This window comes from Astyanax mexicanus, chromosome 19 (genome assembly GCF_023375975.1).
Source record: "Astyanax mexicanus isolate ESR-SI-001 chromosome 19, AstMex3_surface, whole genome shotgun sequence".
Lineage (NCBI taxonomy): Eukaryota > Metazoa > Chordata > Actinopteri > Characiformes > Acestrorhamphidae > Astyanax > Astyanax mexicanus.
In genome coordinates, this window is record NC_064426.1 from 37,381,490 (window position 1) to 37,404,913 (window position 23,424).

General features: G+C 37.6%; 1 protein-coding gene across 1 annotated transcript in view; it reads left to right on the plus strand.

The window, feature by feature from the left end:
- ntn1b (netrin 1b) overlaps window positions 1-23,424 on the plus strand; it is a 113,475-nt gene that overhangs the window by 53,387 nt on the left and 36,664 nt on the right. The window contains exons 2-3 of the mRNA XM_022665111.2: window positions 4,357-4,545; window positions 21,918-22,067. Of these exons, the coding sequence (XP_022520832.1) occupies window positions 4,357-4,545; window positions 21,918-22,067 (339 nt within the window). The remainder of the gene's footprint in view (window positions 1-4,356; window positions 4,546-21,917; window positions 22,068-23,424) is intronic.

Consider the following 23,424-nt stretch of genomic DNA (forward strand, 5'->3'; position numbering starts at 1 on the left):
CTAATGCTTATGCTTTAATGCTAAACTTTAGCATGTGAAACAAACTTGACTTTAATGAATCTTTTAGCTAACACACACACACACACACACATACATACACTGATTGGTTCAGCCAAGCAACAGACAACAGGGTAAACTCTATTTGTTATAAACTAATATTTACAAAAACATTTGGCAACATTGTGAAAACACACACACACACACACACACACACACACACACACTGTATACACTGTTTGGTTCAGCAAAAAGATAAACTCTTGAGTGTGATTGCAGTGTGACTTGATATACAGCAAGTGTAGGTTGCTAAGGTGTTGCTACGTGCACTGCAAAAAATCAATTGGCATAAACTAGACAAAATATATGCAAATTAAGACAAATATATGTATATTAAGCAAAAGAATCTGCCAATGGGGTAAGCAAAATTTTCTTAGTAAGATTTCTTACAAAAAGCAATGACAACGTCTCAAAATGAGTAAAGTAACACCTAAATCAAGCAAAAAGTCACGGTTTTTGGACACAAGAATCAGAATAACTTGATTGCTGCTTGATTGGTCTTATTTTGAGTTCAAATGACTTAAAATAAGGTACAAATTCTCAGTAAGAATGATTAAGATAATCATCCCTAAAATAAGCAAAATAATCTAACACTTAAAATGCTGAGTAAGACAAAAAGTCAGAGAAGAAAATAAGATGTATTGCCTTAAATTTAGAAAATTTCACTTGCTAAGATTTAGTTTTTTGCAGTGTGGTGTGGTTGCTAATGTGTTGCTATTTGCTATAAGGTGTTGCTAAAAACATAAATTATGAAAAAATTAAAAATACATTTTAGTTGAAAGTAAATTGACACATTTTAATGCTTTTCTATGGGAGAGTTTAGGCCTAATTAGGTTTGTTTGGACGCTTTCTGTATACTGCATATGGATACTATTGTTATGTTTAAGAATTAAAATGGAGTTAATAATTAAGTCTAAAAATCACTAAAGTGATACAGTCAAATTAAGTCGAAAATGAAAACATTTACTAAATAACGTAATGCAAAAATTGGGAAATTATAGAATTGTGTCCAGATACTTTTGGCAAAATATTGGATTTCAAAAACAATTGTCTCCACAAACTATTAATTCTGTGATTTCACCAAATCTGAAGTTTTAATTAAAAGTAAATTGACAAATTTGACTGCTTTCCTATAGAAGAGTTTAGGCATTAGCTTTATTTGGATGCTTGCTTTATTAATATTATTGCATTTCATCAAAAGCTGTACACTAGCACACTGTTCCTGGATCAGGACGGATGTGTCGGAGATGCTACAGTAAAGTCAGTATATTGAAATTCGAGGCCTAAACAGTGTCTACTGCAGACAAGAATCTGAAATCAATTTAATTTCAAACAAACAAAGCAGTTATTCTTAAAGCAGAGACTTTTAAATACTTATTTTGATAGGAACTACTGATTCCCGCACAAAGCAGTCATGTAATCTAAAACAAGCTTACAATGCATTCTGATTACTTTCATTATTATTACATTATCTTCTATACAAAAGTCAGCCGTGCTGTACAGAATGAAACTGGCTGATGAAAGCTTCCCTCACACAGAGCGTTTGTGGGCTGTGTCCCGTTTCGCTGGTCTTTGTCACTGTCTTCTGTTTACTTTTTCTCCTGTTCTGAGGGGAACTGTGTGTCTGGAACATTCCCGCTATCTCCTGCTCTTTTAGCCTTAAAAAGCAGGCCTGTTTTTTCATGCTCTGTCCTTCTGTTACATCTTCAACATGTCAAAGATATATAATATCTTTTATTTTTAATAATATTAATATTAATAAAGCTTAAAATACACACTAAAGATACACTAAAAAGTAAATCCAGTTATCAGTAGACTATGAAAAGAAATTAGAGCCAAAAAATGCAGAATAGGAGCTAAAAATAAAAGCAAAATCACTATAACAATACGTTTTACTGCACTTGATCTCTTTAGAAGTGCAATTTTACATTTTCAAAACCAAATGCTCAATATGTTTTTTTTTTTTTTAATGCCCCGCCCCATTTTCAGTAGTGTGTTCTGATTGGACAGTAATTACATTTTAAGTGGTTAGCATGATGGTTTCCCAGCACTGCGGTCTTGGGTTCAAGTCCCATTCTGGGTGGAGTTTCCATGTTCCCCGTGCTGTGTCTATGTAGAAAATCAGCTCAATATGATACTTTATTCAATACTTTCAAATGATCTGGTGTGTATATGTGTAAATTTGTAGGCATGTATTGTGTGTGTGTGTGTGTGTATAAATGTGCCCAGATATGGATCGCCTCCAGGTGGACAGTTGTTTCCGGTTAAGAGTACGCTGTGCGCTATTGGCTGCTGCTTCTCACCAGTGTGTGGATGAGTGCTAAATATAAAATGATTGTGTGTAAAAACATGATGGTGATGATAGAAAAGTTCTATATTAGTGTAACTTCATTCATTCATTTGGGCAGGAATATTGCGCTGCTCCTAGACGAAATGCAATCCTGTGCATCGTGATTTGGTTTGTGTGTGCAATTCTGACACAAAATCAGCATTTGGTTTTGAAAAAGTACATTTTTAATAGTTTTTTGCTAATTCCTCTCCATAGTAGACAAGTACATTCCCCCAAATTATAAAAAGTTATGAAATACATTCCTACATTTTAGGCCTGCTTCTAGGACTGTACATCCCCCCAAAAAAGATGGAATGATAAAGCATTTTCTAATTTTTAATGTTTCCATTCCTTCACCATACACTCAAAATGTATTTTGGCACCAAATATATCAAGTTATTTAGTAGTAATTGCTGCATTTTTCCATTTTAAACACATTTTCTGTGCCAGTCTGGTATCCATACCCTTGTCTTAAACAGCCATGCGTTTTTAAATAGTTGCAGCATGTGGTTTTGCATTGACTTATTGAAAAATGCACGGAAAACCCTGGAAAATATGCAGCACATGTTGCTGGAAGTCTGTATGGAATTCTCCTAGACAAAGTAAGCAACTCTACTGTGAGATGGTCCATCCAGATTCCTCTGAGCCAAAAAACAGGTGATGCTGCTTCTGGACATGGTTTACCAAAAAAGGCTACTCTACTGTTTTGCACAGTAAAGGTTTAAAAGGTTTACTCAGGACAGTATTGCTTGGAAAACATGAAATATCCATGGTTCCTACTGCCTGCTATTAAATAAAAGAGATTTTAAGAAACTAAAAGTTCAAAATGGAAAGGTCTGAAAAAGTCCAGAACAAACAAGATGTAGTTAATATTGTACTTTAGACGTATTAGAAGTTAGTAGATTGAGAAACTCTCATTGAGGGTTTATAAGGTTTAACTGGGGAAATGCTCAGTTTCATCTCAGAAACCTGAGAGCTTGTAATAGTAAAAGAAAGACAGAGAAAATGAAAGAAAAAGAGAGAGAGAGGTCCTCCAGTCTCCTGGCAGAGGTTTTGTTAATCTATTGTATTTTAATGAATTACTGGAATGGATGTAGGCCCGGAGATCCAGTGATGTCATTAGAATAACACAGCGTTCTCAAGATGCTCATCAAACATCTCTTCTGTTCTTATAACTCTCTCTCCTCCCTGTGCTGAGAGCGTGTACACACAGGAGAAACCTTGCTTATTTCTGACTGGGTTACTCTGAGAATGTTTCACTTTTATTGTGGGTGCTGTAATTTCTGAGTAAGCACTGGTGTTTGTTGGTGTTTTTTTCACTGGTATTAATAAACTGTAATATATTGCCCTGCTTACAGTACCACAATTTATACTGCAAAATATTGTAACAACTGTATTGAAAATTGTAACAACTGTATAGTGATAGCTTTTTGATGACCATATTTTTCCCAAAACACTGCCTTATTAAGACCACCACTGACCAGATACTATTTGAGTACTAATGTACCAGTGTCAGACATAGCAGCAATAATAGTTTTTTTTTACACAGAGTTAATGACTCGAATTTCTTGTCTCTTAATAAAGTGTTTGAGAGCATCAGTTGTAACGTAGTGAAGAGGTAGAGTTACAGGTATACAGTGAATAGTGAACATTTGAGTAATGTTCTAATCCATATTATGAGAAGCAAGAACTACTCAAGTAAGTAAAGAAAAAAAGAAAAAAAATTGTATCCACAAAAGCATCAAAAACGTTATGATGAAACTGGCGCTCATCAGGAAGAGCAAGAGTTTCCTCTGTTGTACAGGATAAGTTCATCAGAGTTACCAGCCTCAGAAACCACAAGTTAGCAGCTCCCCAGATAAGAGCACCTAAATGCTCCACAGAGTTTTTTTCAAGTACTTTTTTTAAGTTGCTACATAAAACTCATGATCTCTCTCTCTCTCTCTCTGCTCCTGTTCTCTCTCTTTCAGCCTGTCACTGTAACCTGCACGCCCGCCGCTGCCGCTTCAACATGGAACTGTATAAACTGTCGGGGCGCCGAAGTGGAGGCGTGTGCCTCAACTGCAGACACAACACTGCCGGCCGCCACTGCCACTACTGCAAAGAGGGCTACTATAGAGACATGACCAAGGCCATCTCCCACAGACGAGCCTGCAAAGGTACTATATTACCCTATACTACCCTATATTACCCTTTACTACCCTATATTACCTTATACTACCATATACTATCATATACTACAGAGACATGACCAAGGCCATCTCCCACAGACGAGCCTGCAAAGGTACTATATTACCCTATACTACCCTATATTACCCTTTACTACCCTATATTACCTTATACTACCTTATACTACCATATACTACAGAGACATGACCAAGGCCATCTCCCACAGACGTGCCTGCAAAGGTACTATATTACCCTATACTACCCTTTATTACCCTATACTACCATATACTACACTAAGCTACTATATACAACCACATACTACCCCATACTACAGAGACATGACCAAGGCCATCCCCCACAGACGCACCTGCAAGGGTACTATATTACCCTATACTACCCTATACTACCCTAAACTACCCTATACTACCTTATACTACCATATACAACCATATACTACCATATACTACCATATACTACAGAGACATGACCAAGGCAATCTCCCACAGACGCGCCTTCAAAGGTACTATACTACCTTATATTACCCTAAACTACCCTATACTACCATATACTACCCTATATTACCTTATACTACCATATATTACACCAAGCTACCATATACAACCACATACTACCCTATACTACAAAGACATGACCAAGGCCATCTCCCACAGACGCGCCTGCAAAGGTACTATATTACCCTATACTACCATATATTACCTTATACTACCCAATACTATGGTCCCTTATACAACCCAAATTATAGAGACATGATCAAGGCCATTACCCACAGGCGTGCCTGCAAAGGTACTATATTATTTACTATATTTACCTATATTACCCTATACTACCATATACTACAGAGATATGGCCAAGGCCATCTCCCCCAGACACACCTGCAAAGATACTATACTACCCTGTATTACCATATACTACCCTATACTCTCTTATACTACCCCATACAAAGGTACTATATTACCAGTAGTAAAGCAGCAAAGCAGTGAAGCAGTAGAAACTGATTAAACTGATACAGAACATTTATTGACACAGTAACACTTCTTTTCATTAAATTTACACGAGTGAAATGTAAAAAAAGGCAAAAAAAGTAAAAAAAAGATAATAAAAAGATCTCTCCTATATTAGCTTTAAGTAGCATCCTTTTCAGAAGGAAAGAATGGTAAATTGACTGCAGAGTTGAATTCTGCTTAGAAAAGCATTTGCAGTCCAGCTTAAACATCTGTGCCCACCTGTTTAACTATTACCCACCTGGACTTCGCTCAGAGTTTTGTATTCACTGGGGAATTTTATTTAATGCATCCAAATGCAAGCAAAGTGTGAGATTATGGATAGTCATGCACAAATTCCCAAACGGTGTACACAACATATGGACACACATATGGACACATGCACAGCACAGAGTGTGTTGAGATTGGAGGAAATCCACTTTCCTGTAAGGAAATGTTGAGCTCCTTCTGTTTCTGGGGGTTTAGAATAATGTTAACCAATTAGAAGCCTCTCATTAATTCTGCACTGTTTGATGTAAGAATCCTAAACATGAGCATCATTTTGAAAAACAATGTTTATGACTAGGCTTAATCCCTGTCCTTGAAACTGCCTCATTAACTATAGCAAAATGATTGTTAAATAGTGAGAACGTTACGTAAAGCTATTTATAAGGACAGTAAATGTGTATTGCTTAACAAAGCCAACATTTGAATTTTGCAAATACATTTCTAGTGTATTGTGATTGTGTGTGGGTTTTGTACCTTTTTCAAATATTGATTTCTATGCTGTGTACAAAAAAAAAAAATAATAAAAAAAAAAATATATATATATATATATATAAATCAGTTTCTGAATCAGTTTCTCTGATTTTGCTATTTATAGGTTTATGTTTGAGTAAAATGAACATTGTTGTTTTATTCTATAAACTACAGACAACATATCTCCCAAATTCCAAATAAAAATATTGTCTTTTAGAGCATTTATGTGCAGACAATAAGAAATGTCTGAAATAACAAAAAAGATGCAGAGCTTTCAGTCCTCAAATAATGCAAAGAAAACAAGTTCATATTCATAAAGTTTTAAAAGTTCAGAAATCAATATTTGGTGGAATAACCCTGGTTTTTAATCACAGTTTTCATGCAACTTGGCATTATGTTCTCCTCCACCAGTCTTACACACTGCTTTTGGATAACTTTATGCCTTTACTCCTGGTGCAAAAATTCAAGCAGTTCAGTTTGGTTTGATGGCTTGTGATCATCCATCTTCCTCTTGATTATATTCCAGAGGTTTTCAATTTAGTAAAATCAAAGAAACTCATCATTTTTAAGTGGTCTCTTATTTTTTTCTATACTTTTCCAAAGCTGTATATGTTATTGTATGTTACTGTATATTGTCAAAGCATGCATACGTCTGTATTATTAAGCTTAGTATAAACTACATATGACTATGACTTAGTACAGACAGTACAGAAAATGTTGCTTTAATCAGGCAATTTAAATTCAAACATACATTAAATTAATTCCTTTTTTAGAGCTTCATTATACTCAAAGCATATGGACACCAATAAATAATCCAAAACAGCTTAGATAAATATAATCAACCTTTAGTTAGCCCGAGATTAACCTCTGGCCTTTTCTCATCTATAAATTTAAAGCCAACATCTCATTTTTTTTCTCTCGAAGCTTTTAGAAAAGCACTTGGAAGGTGAACTCCCATCATTAAAGCAGAGCAGGGTCATAATATCGGTGGTCCCGAGCGAGCGAGCTCCCTATTCTTTTTATTTGCCTTTATTTGCTTAGCTTGGAGGAGTGTAATGAGAATGAGCTGCCTGAGAGTGGAACGAGACAGCGCGAGCGTAAAAGGAGTTCCCTCGAAAAAAGCCGGCCGAGGCCAAGGAGAGCGGAGCGGCTGCCATGGAATTCAGGACAAAAGTAGATGTTAACAATCCGTCCCTGAACAAGGCCGTAATTCCTCACACTGCGCTGCATTAGCAGGCTGAGCCTGAGGATCCGCATGCATGTAATGAGGTATTTCGTATTTATTGGTCTAATTTCAGTTGCGACAGCTGAGATAATTGGGTCGTTTGCGAGGGAAAGAACTATTTTTATTGAGTATCCAATGCGTCCTAATTGGATCGTCAGTGTGCGCTCAATGTAAAAAAGGCCATTTATGGGGAAAATACCTGTAATATACTGAAACTTAACCCATGAAACCTAAAGACATGTTTAGATTTCCCTTCTTCACTCCACACTGTAAGTCTGGATAAGATGCCTTAAAAAAAACAGGTGTCGTACCAAATATGGCACCCTTGCCAAAAAGTACTACCCCATGGGAACCGGAAAAAAACGTTGTCTCCGAAAAATAAAAAAAAACGGGTGTCATACCAAATTTAGGACCCCTGCCGAAAAGTGGTACCCCATGGAAACCCAAAAAACTTAGTTTCCAAAATTTATTTGAAAAAATAGGTGTCGTGGCAAATTTGGCACCCCTGCCAATAAGTGCTACCTAATGGGAACTGAAAAAACGTTGTCCCCAAATTTTTTTTGAAAAAAAACAAAAACAAAAAAAAAAAGGTGTCGTGCCAAATTTGGCACCCCTGCCAAAAAGTGCTACCTCATAGGAACCGAAAAAACTTCGACTCCGAAATTATATTAAAAAAAAAAACAGGTGTCGTGGCAAATTTGGCACCCCTGCCAAAAAGTGCTACCCCATGGGAACCGAAAAAACTTCTCCGTAAAATGTTTAAAAAACAGGTGTCGTGCCAAATTTGGCACCCCTGCGAAAAAGTGCTACCTAATGAGAACTGAAAAAACGTTGTCCCCATTTTTTTTTTTGAAAGAACAAAACAAAACAAAAAAAAACAGGTGTCGTGCAAAATTTGGCACCCCTGCCAAAAAGTGCTACCTAATGGGAAGTGAAAAAACGTTGTCCCCAAATTAAAAAAAAAAAAAAACAGGTGTTGTGCAAAATTTGGCACCCCTGCCAAAAAGTGCTACCTCATAGGAACCGAAAAAACTTCGACTCCGAAATTTTTTTGAAAAAAAAAAACAGGTGTCGTGCCAAATTTGGCACCCCTGCCAAAAAGTGCTACCCCATAGGAACCGAAAAAACTTCTACGTAAAATAAAAAAAAAACAGGTGTCGTGCCAAATTTGTCACCCATTCCAAAAGGTACTACCCCATGGGAACCGAAAAAACTTTGTCTTTGAAAAAAAAAATATGCCAAATTTAGCACCCTTGCCAAAAACTAGAATCCCATGGGAACCAAAAAAAAATTGTCTCTGCAAATAAAAAAATAAAAAAACAGGTGTTGTGCCAAATTTGGCACCCTTGCCAAAAAGTTCTACCCCATGGCAACTAAAAAAACTTTGTCTCCGAAACATTGTGAAAAAAACCCCAGGTGTCTACATACTTTTAGAGTGTTGTGGGGTCGTAGTGATTGGTTAGGTAGTGGGTTAATTGGCAAATACAAGTTAGTATTGATTGATTACTTGATTGATTGATTGATTGATTCCTAGTACACTTAGCCAAAATAAAAAAAAACTCCAATTAACTATTGTTCTAGTCTATTGTCAAAGAATCCACACTACAGACCTATTTACCATTTGCCCTTTAGAGCCATCCCATACTTTATAGTGAGCACAGCTGCTGAAGAGGTCTAGAACAAACCACAGTGTGGTTTTTAACCACCGTCATGTTTGCATTCCAGTTGGCTCTGAGTTGGATTCCACCATGTCATTCCACCAGTACCCTTCTTCTAACTGCCATTCTGCTGCCTCCCCTCCACCCTCCACCAAGAAACTCCACCCCCTCCCAGTCTTCCCAAGGCCTGAAGCTTCCCATTCCCTCGCTCCCTCCTCCCAGCTCACGCCGGCTAATTAGCCTCAGACCGAGTGAACAGGCTAATAGAATTCAGTATAATTGATATATGTGGGCGCGCTGCCGATCACCAGGGTGGCTCGTCAGGGTCGTTCTGCAGCAGAGCGTCCGAGCCTGGAGCCGAGGCGTTATGGATGGCGACCACGGCGCCATGCTTCACTGTCATCACGTTTGTATTCTCACCGGAGGAATGCTGCTGATTCATAGGAAGGTTACGAATGGTTTTCAGCGACGTCGACTCGCTCCTGCCAGCCAAAACATTTACTCAGGCTATATTTGGGACGCTAGGAGGGCAGGGGGAAGAATGGATAGGCCTGGAGCCAGGATTCCCTCTCTCGATCTAACCAGCTTACTACGTAGCTTCCACACGTATAACATGGGTAATCTGGAGACTACAACTTTCAGAGTTCAGGGGTAATCTTTTGCAGTTTAGAAATCTCTTAGTGTTGATTCTCCTTAACTGCTTTGTTGCAGTTTGAAGCAATAATTTGCTCTCACTTTGTTTTGGGTGGAGTTTACCTCATGTGTTGCGTAAAAATATTACCTACCAAATTTTTTGCACAACAGTGCGCCTTGTATGAATTTTAAATGCAGCACCAGGACTGGAGTCACATTAGCATTAGCCACTAACCAGGCTAGCTCTTTTGCCGTTCAGAGGCAAGCGTACTGGACTGTAGTCTGCGCATTTATTGTGTTAAAACAAGATACATGGGATGAAGTGCTAGCTAATATCATCCTTCACTTACTGGAGCACTCAGGGATCCTCATTAGCAGTTAGCTGCTAATGCTAATGCTCCAGCCTTAGTGCTGGAGAAATACGAGAATCTAAGCTTACTGTAAATAAACAGAAGCATTTTACTTACTCAAATAAGTGGTTACGTTTTCAGGAGAGAAATCGGTGTAGATTTACATCCAGCATTTGTTTGACTTTAAAAGAAAATATTTTCATTAAAAAATATATTTTCATTACAGTTTTGTTTACTTAGATTAGCTTTACTTAGTTAGCTACACTCTATCACCACCCAGTGCCTTTACTGCTTTATTGCAGCTTGAAGCAACAATGTGCTCTTACTTTGTTTGGATATACTTCACCCCTTGTGTTGCATAAATAATATTTGCACTATAAGGCACACTTACATTTCTTTGATTTTCCCAAAAATCGTCAGTGCGCCTTTTAATCCAGTGTAATCCTTATGTATGAATTTTACCAGTCCGGTATTAAGGAGCAGTGAAACCTTTCAGCTGAAGCGCAGCGTTATACAAGAGTTTCAGTTTGGTTGGAGTAGCATAAGCATTAGCCGCTAATCACGATCACCCTGTTCACAGCTACCACTGCTAGCACTGTTGGAGCAGCATTAGCATTAGCCACTAACCGCACTAGCGCTTTTGCCATTTCAAGGTGACTATACTGGACTATAGTCTACACATTTACCATGTTAAAACAAGCTACGTGGGACCAACCACTGTGTAATGAAGAAGAAGAAGAATCCAAAATGCAATATGACCGGAGTTTACTGGTGTACTGCAGAATCGAGTCCGGGGTCATTTCCAGCCACTGTGCTGTGACATCAGTTAAGCATTAGCTTAAAGTTAGCATTTTTCTAATTACTCCCCTTAAAAGATGTTAGCACAGAATAAAACGTACAGGGTTCTGAACATATTTATTTACCACAGAATGTGACAGAATGTGACCAAGGCCAGTTTTTGAAAGGTCCGTTCAAATTCCCTATTTACTTGAACCACTTAGAAACGGAACCCCAAATATGGGCGCCGACTACAAAATGACGACACGACTTTAGTTTTCTATACAGTCCATGGATTGAACTCACAGTGAAAGTGGGAGGAGCTTAACGAGACCCTGACAGGTTCCAGGCGCACGTGTTCATTTGTTTGGCCTCTGAATGAGGTGGGAGTATAAAAGCTAAACAGCCTGATTGCCGCGCTCTCCTCAGGTGACAGAGCCTTCTCTCGTGACATGGGTCAGGGGACCGGCCGTATTTATTGTTGGAGGCAGCCGACCATCTCGCCGCGCTTTCATTGGATAGAGAACGTGGCGGCGGTGCCAGCGGAGCTCAGGAGAAAACCGGCTTTAATTCCCGCAGACCCGTCTGCACAGACCCGTTAGTGAAGGGCAGAGCATTGGGATAAGCGCTGGGGAATGAAAGAAGGAAACAGAGCGGGTCAGAACCGAATCCGTCTCCAGTGGCAGTGCAGAATTCCTCCTGCTTTATTTCCCAGATTAACGACTTCATCCCTCATCGAGCGCAGTGTAAACAGCACACCGGCTGCAGCAGAAACACCAGTTCAGTGCTTTAAAACCCCTTAACATGCCCAGTACGTCCAGTATGCAGGCTACAGGTGTAGGTGAAACAAAACCCTATTTTTCGGCAGTAAAATAACTTTTTGTTTTTTTTTACATACTGAAAATTTGAGGGTTTGAAATCTCCTACAGGACGCTTAGAGAAGCTGCCTGTTCACTTTCTCTCTACTCCGCTTAATAATTCCAGATTAGTAATCAATCAGGAATCAATCCAAATTCTGCAGGTTTGAAAATAGACGTAAAAACTAGACAAACATAACAAAACAAAAGGTTTGGAGAACATGAAGTGTTTGATTTGTATTCAGGAAAATATTGATTTTAAAATGAAGTTCAGTAAAGAGCTAATTTTATGATTTTATTCATTTATTATATTTTGACATCAGCAGATTTACTTAATTATTTTATATGATTTTCAGTAATATTTCTTATCAAACATGAAAGCTTTTTATGTAATGCTTGAATAGAAATCCTCAAGATTTAATTGGTGTAATGTCAGGCAGACAATTGACAAAAATCCTGGCCTGTTAAGGGGTTAATCCATCCGCATGTCTCTTTCTTTCTTTTACAGCTTAATAATTCACTACCTTTCTCATCACAAAGCACCCCTCCTTCCCATTTAACTGATCTATTACTGATCTAATAAATTCTACACTTTAATTTAAAGTCATGATTTACATTTACATTACACAGCATTAAGCTGACTCTTTTATCCAAATCAACTTACAAATAATGATGTACATTAGCAAGAGAGGACCTAGAAGTGCAAGGCAAAAAACATGAAAAAGAATAGTGGGATAGACAAGGAAATTTAGGAGGAGAAGAAGGAAATGAGGTTAAAAGTAGTTAGTTTGTTAGAGTTAGTTAGATGTGTTAGAGGTGTTAGGAGAGTTGGTGCTCTTTAAAGGGTAAATTTAGGTAAATGGATGGTTGAATGGTTGGATGGATGGATGGATGGATGGATGGATGGTTGGACGGATGGATGGATGGATGGATGGATGGATGGATGGATGGATGGATGGATGGATGGATGGATAAATGCAGCATTAGGAACCTCTAGAAATGTTCAGTTATATATTGTTACTGGTAACTCTTATCTTTCTTCTGTAAACAAACTTCAGATTTTTGTTACTTTGTTTCCCTTTACTTGAGTATTGAAAGTATTGAATTAAACTATACATTATATATAATATATAAAATAAATATCTTTATAAGTTGTATTTAGTGTTTTAAGTGAATCAAATGATATAATAATATAACTAATTACCTTTCATCTGCTGAAAAAACAGCATTTGCATCAACCTAACCAATGTACCTTACCAGTAGCAGGTATGATGGATGGATGGATGGATGGATGGATGGATGGATGGATGGATGGATGGTTGGTTGGACGGATGGTTGGTTGGATGGATGGATGGATGAATGGTTGGATGGATGGTTGGATGGATGGGTGGGTTGATGGATCGGTGAGTGGGTGGGTGGGTGGATGGGTGGGTGGGTGGGTTTATGGATGGATGGATGGATGGATGGATGGATGGATGGATGGATGGATGGATGGATGGATGGATAGATAGATAGATAGATAGATAGATAGATAGATAGATAGATAGATAGATAGATAGATAGATAGATAGATAGATAGATAGATAGATAGATATTAGGAACACCATTAGGAGCCTCTACAACTCCATGCTGAGGCATCTAGCATGTTGCAGTAAAAATAAACATTACACATTACTACAATATGTATAGATCAATAAATATGACCAAAAGTCTAAACTTTGACCAGCAAAGACCAATCTAGACCATCTAAATCCAGCCATAGATAGCCATAGATAGCTGGTAACTTTTATCTTTCTTCTGAATAGTATTACAATCCAACAGTTTAGTCTGGTTGCAACTATTACTTAATTTTGCAGCCATTTCGTTGATGCTTAGTATAAATAGTCACAGACCAAGTTAATTGAAAAAGGACTTTTTCCATAGGCACTGAACCCTGAAGGCCACATTGCAGCTCCCCCAACACCCACTACCCCAAATTCTAGCGTTCATTAGAGTTCTTCTCTATGGTTGGATGGTGGTCTGCAGAGCTCTGAGGTGGGCGTAAAAGTAGAGTAGTGCTTTAAAACAACAGTAGGTAGGCCAGGTGGTGGGTGGCTGGAGTACAGGAGAACAGGAGAGCTCTCCAGTGACTAATATAAAGAAGTCACGTCAAGTGTGCATTGAAATTCAGAGAGCTTCGCCTCAAAGTACGGTTCCACCTTATTAGTGACGACTGGAGACTCTGAAGTGGACTCTGGGTGCTTGTATCTCTGGATGGATTAAATAAGCTCAGGCAGAACAAAAACACACTTATGACTTGAGATCTGGTGTCACTTTAGCTGCTGCTCAGTAATTATGCTAACAGCTAACAAGCCTTTACTCTGAGAAATGAAGGTTCCTGAAAGTTTCTTACAGAGAGATTTGAAAGTACAGTTCAGCAAAAAAAAAAGGTATGTGAACCCTTTGGGGTCAGGACTCCCCAGAAGGCATATATATTTTCTTCTGTTGAAGCCGTTCGGTTGTTGATTTACTTCTATGTTTTGGGTCGTTGTCCTGTTGCATCATCCAACCTCTGTTGAGCTTCAGTTGGTGGACAGATGCTCTTACGTTTTCCTGCAAAATGTCTTGGTAATCTTGGGAATTAATTTTTCTGTTGATGACGGCAATCCGTCCAAATACTGAGGCAGCAAAGAAGCCCCAAACCATGATGCTCCCTCCATCATGTTTCACAGTTGAGATGAGGTTTTGATGATGGTGTGCTGTGCCTTATTTAGTTCCTTCCAAACAACTCAATTTTGGTTTCATCTGTTCACAGTATATTTAGCCAGTAGTGCTGTGGAACATCCAGGTGCTCTTTTGCAAACTTCAAACATGCAGCAGTGTTTTTTAATTTTTTTTTGGCAGCAGTGGTATTTTGTTAACTGATCTGTAAAAGACTCAAACTCAAACTGAGAACTATAATTTGCTCTAAATAGCATAACTCTCACATGAGTTCAGATTTAACTCCTGAAATTAGTTGAGATTAACAAAAAATAATATATAATTAATAGATATGCGATAATTATTGCAATTAATCCAATATGAGTGTATATAAACCAAAATATAAGTGGTAGAATGGTAAATCTAGTTTGATAGCAAAGATTAAACCAGAGTAGTTTGTTCTGTAGATTAGTGATGCAGCCATGTAGTTGTTGAGTGTGAGGATTCAGAAGTGGTTCTTCTGTGGAATCAAAGTCAAAGAACACATTTTAGCAGAACACATTTATACACAACTTAATCCATACGCACCATTACTATGCCCTATTAAACACTATCTTAAATTACAAATTGATTCTGACAAATGCAATTAAATAACCTGTACAGCTGTAATACATCTGTAACAATGCATCCAGTAGTCCTCCACTGTTATTATATGTATATAGAGTTACAGTGTTGTGGGCTGTAAAAGCAAGTTACTGTATTTTTCAGACTATAATGCGCATTTAAAATCCTTTAATTTCAATAATATAAGGGTAAGTTTTTTAGTGAAGTGTCTCCAGCACTAAGGCTGAGGGCAGCAGCATTAGCATTAGCCACTAACTGCAGCGCTAGCTCTTTCGCTGTTCAGAGGTAAGTACATCAGACTGTGGTGTTTATGTTTACTGTCTTAAAATAAGCTACGTGGGATGAACCGCTAGCTGCTAGCACCCTGGGTTACCGCAACACTCAGGGTCCCTCAGTGTGGTGCTATTGAGCGGAAATTACTAGCACTAGCTGCGGCTGGCTAATCCTGCTAACTGGGGATGGTTAAGTGCTTGCCAATCATGGCTAACGCTCACCCTTGGACAAAATACTGGAATTCTAAGCTTACTGTAACTCCTGAAACGAGTTGAGATTAACAAAAATGGTGCCACTTTAAAATAAGACTACCTTTATAAATGGTTTACAATTAGTTTATAAATGGTTACTAATTAGGTTGTAAATGCATTAAAAATCATTAATAATCAGTTATAACACATACATAGAAAGGCAACAATATAGATGGCTGTGGGTTCACTATTTAGCAAACAACAGGTCATTGTTGCCCTTTCTACGTATGTGTTATAACTGATTATTAATGATTTTTAAGGCATTTACAACCTAATTAGTAACCATTAATAAACTTATTGTAAACCATTTATAAACCCTTTATAAAGGTAGTCTTTTTTTGAAGTGGTACCCAAAAAATAATATACTATTAATAAATATTGAATAATTAATGCAATTAATCCAATATTAGTGTATATAAACCAAATGGTCAATCCAGTTTGATAGCAAAGATTAAACCAGAGTTTGTTCTGTCCATTAGTGATGCAGCCAGTGTAGAGTGTAGAGTTGTCGAGTGTGAGGAATCAGAAGTGGTTCTTCTGTGGAATCAAAGTCAAAAAACACATTTTTTTAACACGTCTTTTTCTCAAGTGCAGTATGTCATGGTTGTTACTCCCACACGTATTGTGGTCTGAGAAAACACACAGCGTCATCCGGAGGATGTTCCAAATTAGTTCCACCAGCCGCTCTTTTATTTCATTTGATTTCAGTCACGGTCCGATCCCATTGCTTTTCTTTCTTTTCTTTTTTTTTTTTCATGTTTTCGTTCATATTCATAATTGTGCTACATTATTACTTAATGTAGGTCCTGCATCCACAGAGGCGGGATTTTCAGATCAGAGCAAGTCCGTAAGAAGAATGTAATTTATGCTCTTGTTGGAAAAGGCAGTAATGAGAGGAAAAACAATGTCTGTTTCATGATCTCGTAGTTCTGTACTCCGGTTCTGTTGACGGCTGATGGAACTGGATTTAATTTAGCACTTACTTTATGGAAAGTGTGATTTTTTTTTTTTGGGGGGGGGGGGGGTTGTTTACCAGTTTAATCAGCTACCATCGTATAAAATAAATATAAATAAAAAAGAAAGTGTTTTATTGTTTAATTTAATGTTTAATTTAATCTACACACTGTAAACCCAGAAGTTGTTTGAACTCAAATGATTCATGAATTTAAAATTTATTAGGTAATCGGTTACAACAAAAGTTTTGAGTTTAGTCAACTTATCGGGTTTTACAGTGCATGAGACTCTACTGTGGACTATCCCCAGAAAAGCGAGGTTTTTCCGCCGCTTTCGTGTACGTGTAACTCAGCCAGCGATGTCTGATCTCTGCGAGCGTCTCTGGTTCCTAACCAGCGGCTCGGCGAGTTCACGAGGCAAGCCCATTTCAAGCTGTTTTCAAATTACTCCTCAGCTCCATAAAAACCTACCGGCTTGATGAAGAAAGCTGGGCTGGGACTTCAAACATGCAGCTTTATGGTGAACGTTTGGCAACGCGAGCACGCAAAGAAATTCTCACTTTTAATGTGCGATCCTCCTGACTAACAGCTTAAGCAGAGGGGCTTTGAAGTGCGCCGCTCTGCCCCATTAATGGGGAACGTTATTCTGCCTTTATTTGCAGGGGCTGCGCCGGCCAAGAGCCTTTTTTTACGTTGGAAACTCGATCAGAGCGAGCTGCGAGCGGCCTACGGGGCACATCACAGCCCCACAGCACAGCGCACAGGCTTTTAATGCACACTCACATAGTATTATATATGTATCAGGCCATGCACATACAGTACAGGCCAAAAGTTTGGACACACCTTCTCTTTTTCATTGTATTTTCTTTATTTTCATGACTATTTACACTGTAGATTCTCACTGAAGGCATCAAAACTATGAATGAACACATGTGGAGTTTTATGTACTTAACAAAAAAAAGCTGAAATAACTTAAAACATATTTTATATTCTAGTTATAGAATAGAAAATAAAGAAAACGCATTGAATGAGAAGGTGTGTCCAAACTTTTGGCCTGTACTGTATGTGTAGGTTTTCCAGGAATTGACCAGACATAGATTATCATTTAAAAGTTTGGACAGGCCTTAAATTGAGTGGTTTTTCATTATTTTAAAATGTTCTACATTGTATATTAATACTAAAGTCAGTCAAACTATGAGGAAAAAACATATGGAATTGTTTAGTTATAGAAGTTAAAGAAATAAGTGATTCTTCTAGATTCTTCAAAGTAGCATGGAATAACTATCATTGCCTCTTTTTTTTATAATAATTTTTTTATTGCACTGCATAGGTATTCGAAATACAAGCATTAAATAACATTTTTACAATATAATTTCCAAAAACAAAAATAAACACCAACAACAAGAAACAAAAACCCCACACTCTTAAAGAAGTCTGGGGTTCAATGAACACATTCTTTTTATTTTCGTGAAGGTTAAACTGAACGCAACACATTTTTAAATAAAGAACTTGAACGTGAATTAGTTCACAGTATGTGTCATGAACAGCAGACATCATTGTAAATGAACGTTGGCTAGTTAATAACATACTGGCAACAACGCGGAGAGCGTGGAGCAACGACGCAGAGAGAGCGAGGGCGAGAGAGAAAGAGAGGAGCAACGACGCGGAGAGTGTGGAGCGCGAGGGCGAGAGAGAGAGAGGAGCAACGACACGGAGAGCGCGGAGCGCGAGGGCGAGAGAGAGAGAGGAGCAACGACGCGAAGAGCGTTGAGAGCGAGGGCGAGAGAGAGAGAGGAGCAACGACACGGAGAGCGCGGAGCGCGAGGGCGAGAGAGAGAGAGGAGCAACGACGCGAAGAGCGTTGAGAGCGAGGGCGACAGTGAGAGAGAGAGAGAGAGAGAGAGAGAAAGAGAAAGAGACCAATGACAAGAGTGAGAGAAAGCATTGCAATTAAAAAAAAGTGATGCACGGAGACAGACATTGATTCTCCTTATGAACATTTTCATCACCTGGTAAGAAACCCACAGTTGCAGTGTCATGAGCAAATGTCTACAATGAGCCGTTTGAAAGAACGTATAGTGATTTCTAGCTTGTAGTGTTAAAAAAAGTATTTATTTGAATATCTCACGAAAAAAGTAAAATGAACTGAACTTTGAACTAGTTCAGAATTAAAATTGTGAACTTTGAACGTGAACTGTTCACTTTGAGCATGTATGAACTGAACTTGAACTAGTTCAGAATTAAAACTGTGAACTGGCACAACACTGCCTACTTTTAAAACTACTTCTACGTCCTCATTCTTTATGGAAGTGGAGTATCTTGTACCCACAGAAACATCTACGACCTAATGGCGGTTTGGACAAAAGAGCGGTGGACTCTTGAGTAGCGCCAAAAAATGTCCAGATATAAACTTTGGCAACTGCCAGCCCTTTACACACACTCACTTACTCACACTTAGGCACGCAATGGGTAGTCCTCATACACACAAGTTAGGAACTAGAAAAACACCACACACACACACTCACACACTCACAGGTGCAGGGCATAACTGTTCAAATGGCCCAGCAGAACAATGTCAAAATGAGGTTTGAGGATTTGTGGCTTCCCCCCGAACACATTTCCAGGCTGGCTATCAGCTCACAGGGCACATCTAGCTCTGGGAGGTTAAACAAGCCCGAGTTTAAGCTCCACATCTGCGTCCTGAAGCGCAGCGGAGAATTTCTATTACCTTCCTGCTACAGTTCGTCTTATATATGATGCAGATCTTTCAAACAGTTTCCAGGGATGCCTGCCTTCACTCAGGATTCATATGTTTAAAATTCTGAACGACGTGAACGAAGGGAAAAACACTCCCTTTACAGTCAGATGTGTGGCATCTACCCTGTGTTCGTTTGGACACACCTTCTCTTTTATACACATTTACACACATTTATATTACATACAGTATGTTTGGCCAAGGGCTAATAAACATTGCTTCATTTGTAAATTTGACACTAAAAAAAATTTCTACTCATATCTTGAGTTTAATTCATTTTCTTATACATTTTATTAAAAAACTAATAAAAAAGATTAGCACTTTATGTTTTTAATTTTTTTTGCAATTTAGGTGAAGCAAGCATGTGTAAAGCATTTTAATGTAGAATTGCTTAATTTTGCTGAATTAAATACAAGTAACAAAGTAAACGAGTAACAAAAATATGAACACCACACAAGGGTTAACAAAAAAAAAGTGAAATAATCTAAACAAAAATTTATATATTCTAGTTTCTTCAAAATAGCCCCCTTTGCTCTGATTACTGCTTTGCACACTCTTGGCATCATTCTCTCAATGAGCTTCTTCAAGAGGTGGTCACCTGAAATGAAGAAAAGTTTTCCAACAGTCTTGAAGGAAGGAGTTCCCAGAGGTGTTTATTAGCACTTGTTGCTCCTTTGTCTTCTTCACTCTGTGCTCCAGATCACCCCAAACCTCAAATCTGGCTGGGTTCAGGTCCGGTGACTGTGGAGGTTCAGCTCATTTTTTGTTAAGTACATAAAACTCCACATGTGTTCATTCATAGTTTTGATGCTTCAGTGAGAATCTACAATGTAAATAGTCATAAAAAAATAAAGAAAACGCATTAATTGAATGAGAAGGTGTGTCCAAACTATTGGCCTGTCCTGTATAATATATATATACAGTAAGACAACAAACACGTGACATTGTGTCAGATAATGATTGGCCTCCTTCAGGCCCTGTCAAATAATGTCCTTTATTGCTAATTGTACATCATTATTTGAAGTTACTTTGGAAAAAGTGTTTGCTACATGCTATGTAATGAAATATAGTGTAATGTAATGACTGTGTGCAGAACCCTAGTGAAAAAAGTAGATTAAAGTATACTTAGCATTATTATACTATAGTGCACTGAAGTGTTCTTGTAGCCACATTATTATTAATCATTATATTTAAAGAGTGCTAAAATGGAACAACTCTTTTGTACTTATTTTATTAATATGGTATAAAAAAAGTACAAAAGTCTTAGTCTTAGCAGTTGTTTGTTTGTGAATCCATCAGGGCTTTGGAGTCATAAAGTATCACTGTGCACCAACAAGCAATGCCAGCGCTGATGGATTATATATTTTATATTATATTTTTGAGTACAGCATGGTGTGTCTAATGTGCGATTATTTTTTATATTACACTGCAAAATATACATAGTAACATTTTTACATTTATATTTTTGCAGACACTGTAATCCATAGTGACTTAAATGCTTTGTTCTCTTTGACTTTTTTTTCTTGACTCTAAGAAAAATGTTAGGTTAGAGAACGACAGGTTGGGACTTAAATATACTTGATGTTTATTGCCATTTTTATCAGTTTCTGAGTGAATTTATACTGTACTGATTTTCATTTTTCCATGTGTATTCTTTTTGCATTATTATTATATTATTATTTCATTATATATAACCACTCGAAATGATCCAGAATGCAGCAGCACGTCTGGTCTTCAACCAGCCAAAACGGGCACATGTCACCCCACTGCTCATTGAGCTCCATTGGCTAACAGTTGATGCTCGTATCAAATTCAAAACTCTTACTATCACCTACAAGGTGATGACAGAACAGCTCCTTCCTACCTGCACTGATCACTCCTGAAGACTTACGCTACCTCCCGGCCGCTGTGCTCCTCCAATGAACGACGCCTCGCTTTACCAAACAAACATTCACACAAAGCAATCCAGACTGTTCTCATACAGAGTTCCCCAATGGTGGAACAAACTACCTTCGACTACCAGATCAGGAGAATCTCTCACTATCTTTAAGAAACTCCTGAAGACTGAGCTCTTCAAAGAGCACTTACTCTCCTAACACCTCTAACTAACTACCTTCTACTACCAGATCAGGAGACTCTCTCACTATCTTTAATAAACTCCTGAAGACAGAGCTCTTCAAAGAGCACCTACTCTCCTAACACCTCTAACTAACTACCTTCTACTACCAGATCAGGAGAATCCCTCACTATCTTTAATAAACTCCTGAAGACAGAGCTCTTCAAAGAGCACTTACTCTCCTAACACCTCTAACACACTAACTACTTCTAACCTCATTTCCTTCTTCCCCTCCTTCACTCCTCTATCCCATTATTTCCCTTCGACCTCCTTTAGGCCCTATCTAGAGATGTTTTTACCTTTAATTTCTATAATTTTTGTACTTGACTATTGGAAGTCACTTTGGACAAAAGCGTCTGCCAAATGTAATGTAATATATATATATATATATATATATGTATTTTTTTTATGTTTATTTATTCCTTTTTCATTTTTCTTCTTCTTCTTTCAGCATGCGACTGCCACCCAGTTGGTGCTGCTGGTAAGACGTGTAACCAGACCACAGGGCAGTGTCCGTGTAAAGACGGTGTGACGGGCATCACCTGCAACCGCTGCGCTAAAGGCTACCAGCAGAGCCGCTCGCCCATCGCCCCCTGCATCAGTAAGACCCTCTGCCTCACCTAGAATAAGAACAGTTAACCAGTAATAAAGTAGCACAAATAAAATGTAATACTATAAATCCATATTCTGCTTTATTAGTTTTTCCATGGCTCATGCATTACCATTAAGATCAGCCAAATTCAAAAATAAAGAAAGTTGTTTAATGAGTCCAAAATCATTTTATATTATATTAAATTATGCAATTTTGACAAATAGAGCATATTATATTTTAGCCCTAATTTAGAGTTATACTACAGTACGAGTATAAATATAAAAGTTTGGACACACACCTTCTCATTCAGTTTAATTTATTCTTTACATTTTAGATTAATATTAAAGACATAATATTAAAAACAATTAAGGGACACATATGGAATTCTGTAGTAAACAGTATAAAAATAGTGTTTACTAGTGTAATCCTGATCTAATCCTGATGAACTGAGATGGTGATTTGAGGTGATTTAATTGGAATGAGCTGGAGCTTCACAGCAAAGTGAAGGAAAAGCAGCAACTATTGTTCAGCACCTCCAGAAACTCCTTCCTTCAAGACGCTGAGAAAAAACTATTCCATTTGACTCTCCCTCATGAAGACAATTTAATAATTCCACAAGTGTTCCTGTATGGCTTCACACTAAGACAAAAATAAGTACAGATTTGCAGTTAAAAGAAAAGCAATTAATATTGAGGTACAAAAAAGTACCTTTCAGTGAAAGTCCTTTTTTATACCCATGATTTTGTGCCAGTAAAAATATATATAAAGATTACAAACATTATCATCAACTGAATATGGCTCAAAAACTTGATGATCTAAAATTGTCTGGCTTTCAAATAAAAAATGTGCAATTAAAATATATATTGTTTATTAGTACAGTGATACAGAATACTGAATGTACCCTTTGGCTGCAGGTTAAATGGTACAAATTTGTACTTATTGCTGTTAGGAATGACTTTGTACCTCAGAGGGAACAAATCTGACCCTGTAAAGACCAATATTGTACCTTTAAGGGTACAATTATAAAGAGTGTACCTTTGAGTACAAAAAAGTAATTGTATCGTACCTACGTTTTTTTAGTGTTTAATATAGTCTTTAATATTAAATTTACAATGTAAAAATTATAGAAACAAAGAAAGAAAACACATTATAGTAGAAGAGGTGTATCCAAACATAACTGTACTGTATTTTGAATACCAGCATTTAAAAAAAAATCTTAGTATTTGATTATGAAGGATTATTAAAGGTTTATTGGTAACACTTTAAAATAAGACTACCTTTATAAAGGGTTTATAAATGGTTTACAATTAGTTTATTAATAGTTACCAATTAGGTTGTAAATAACCTTGTAAATAGGTTGTAAATG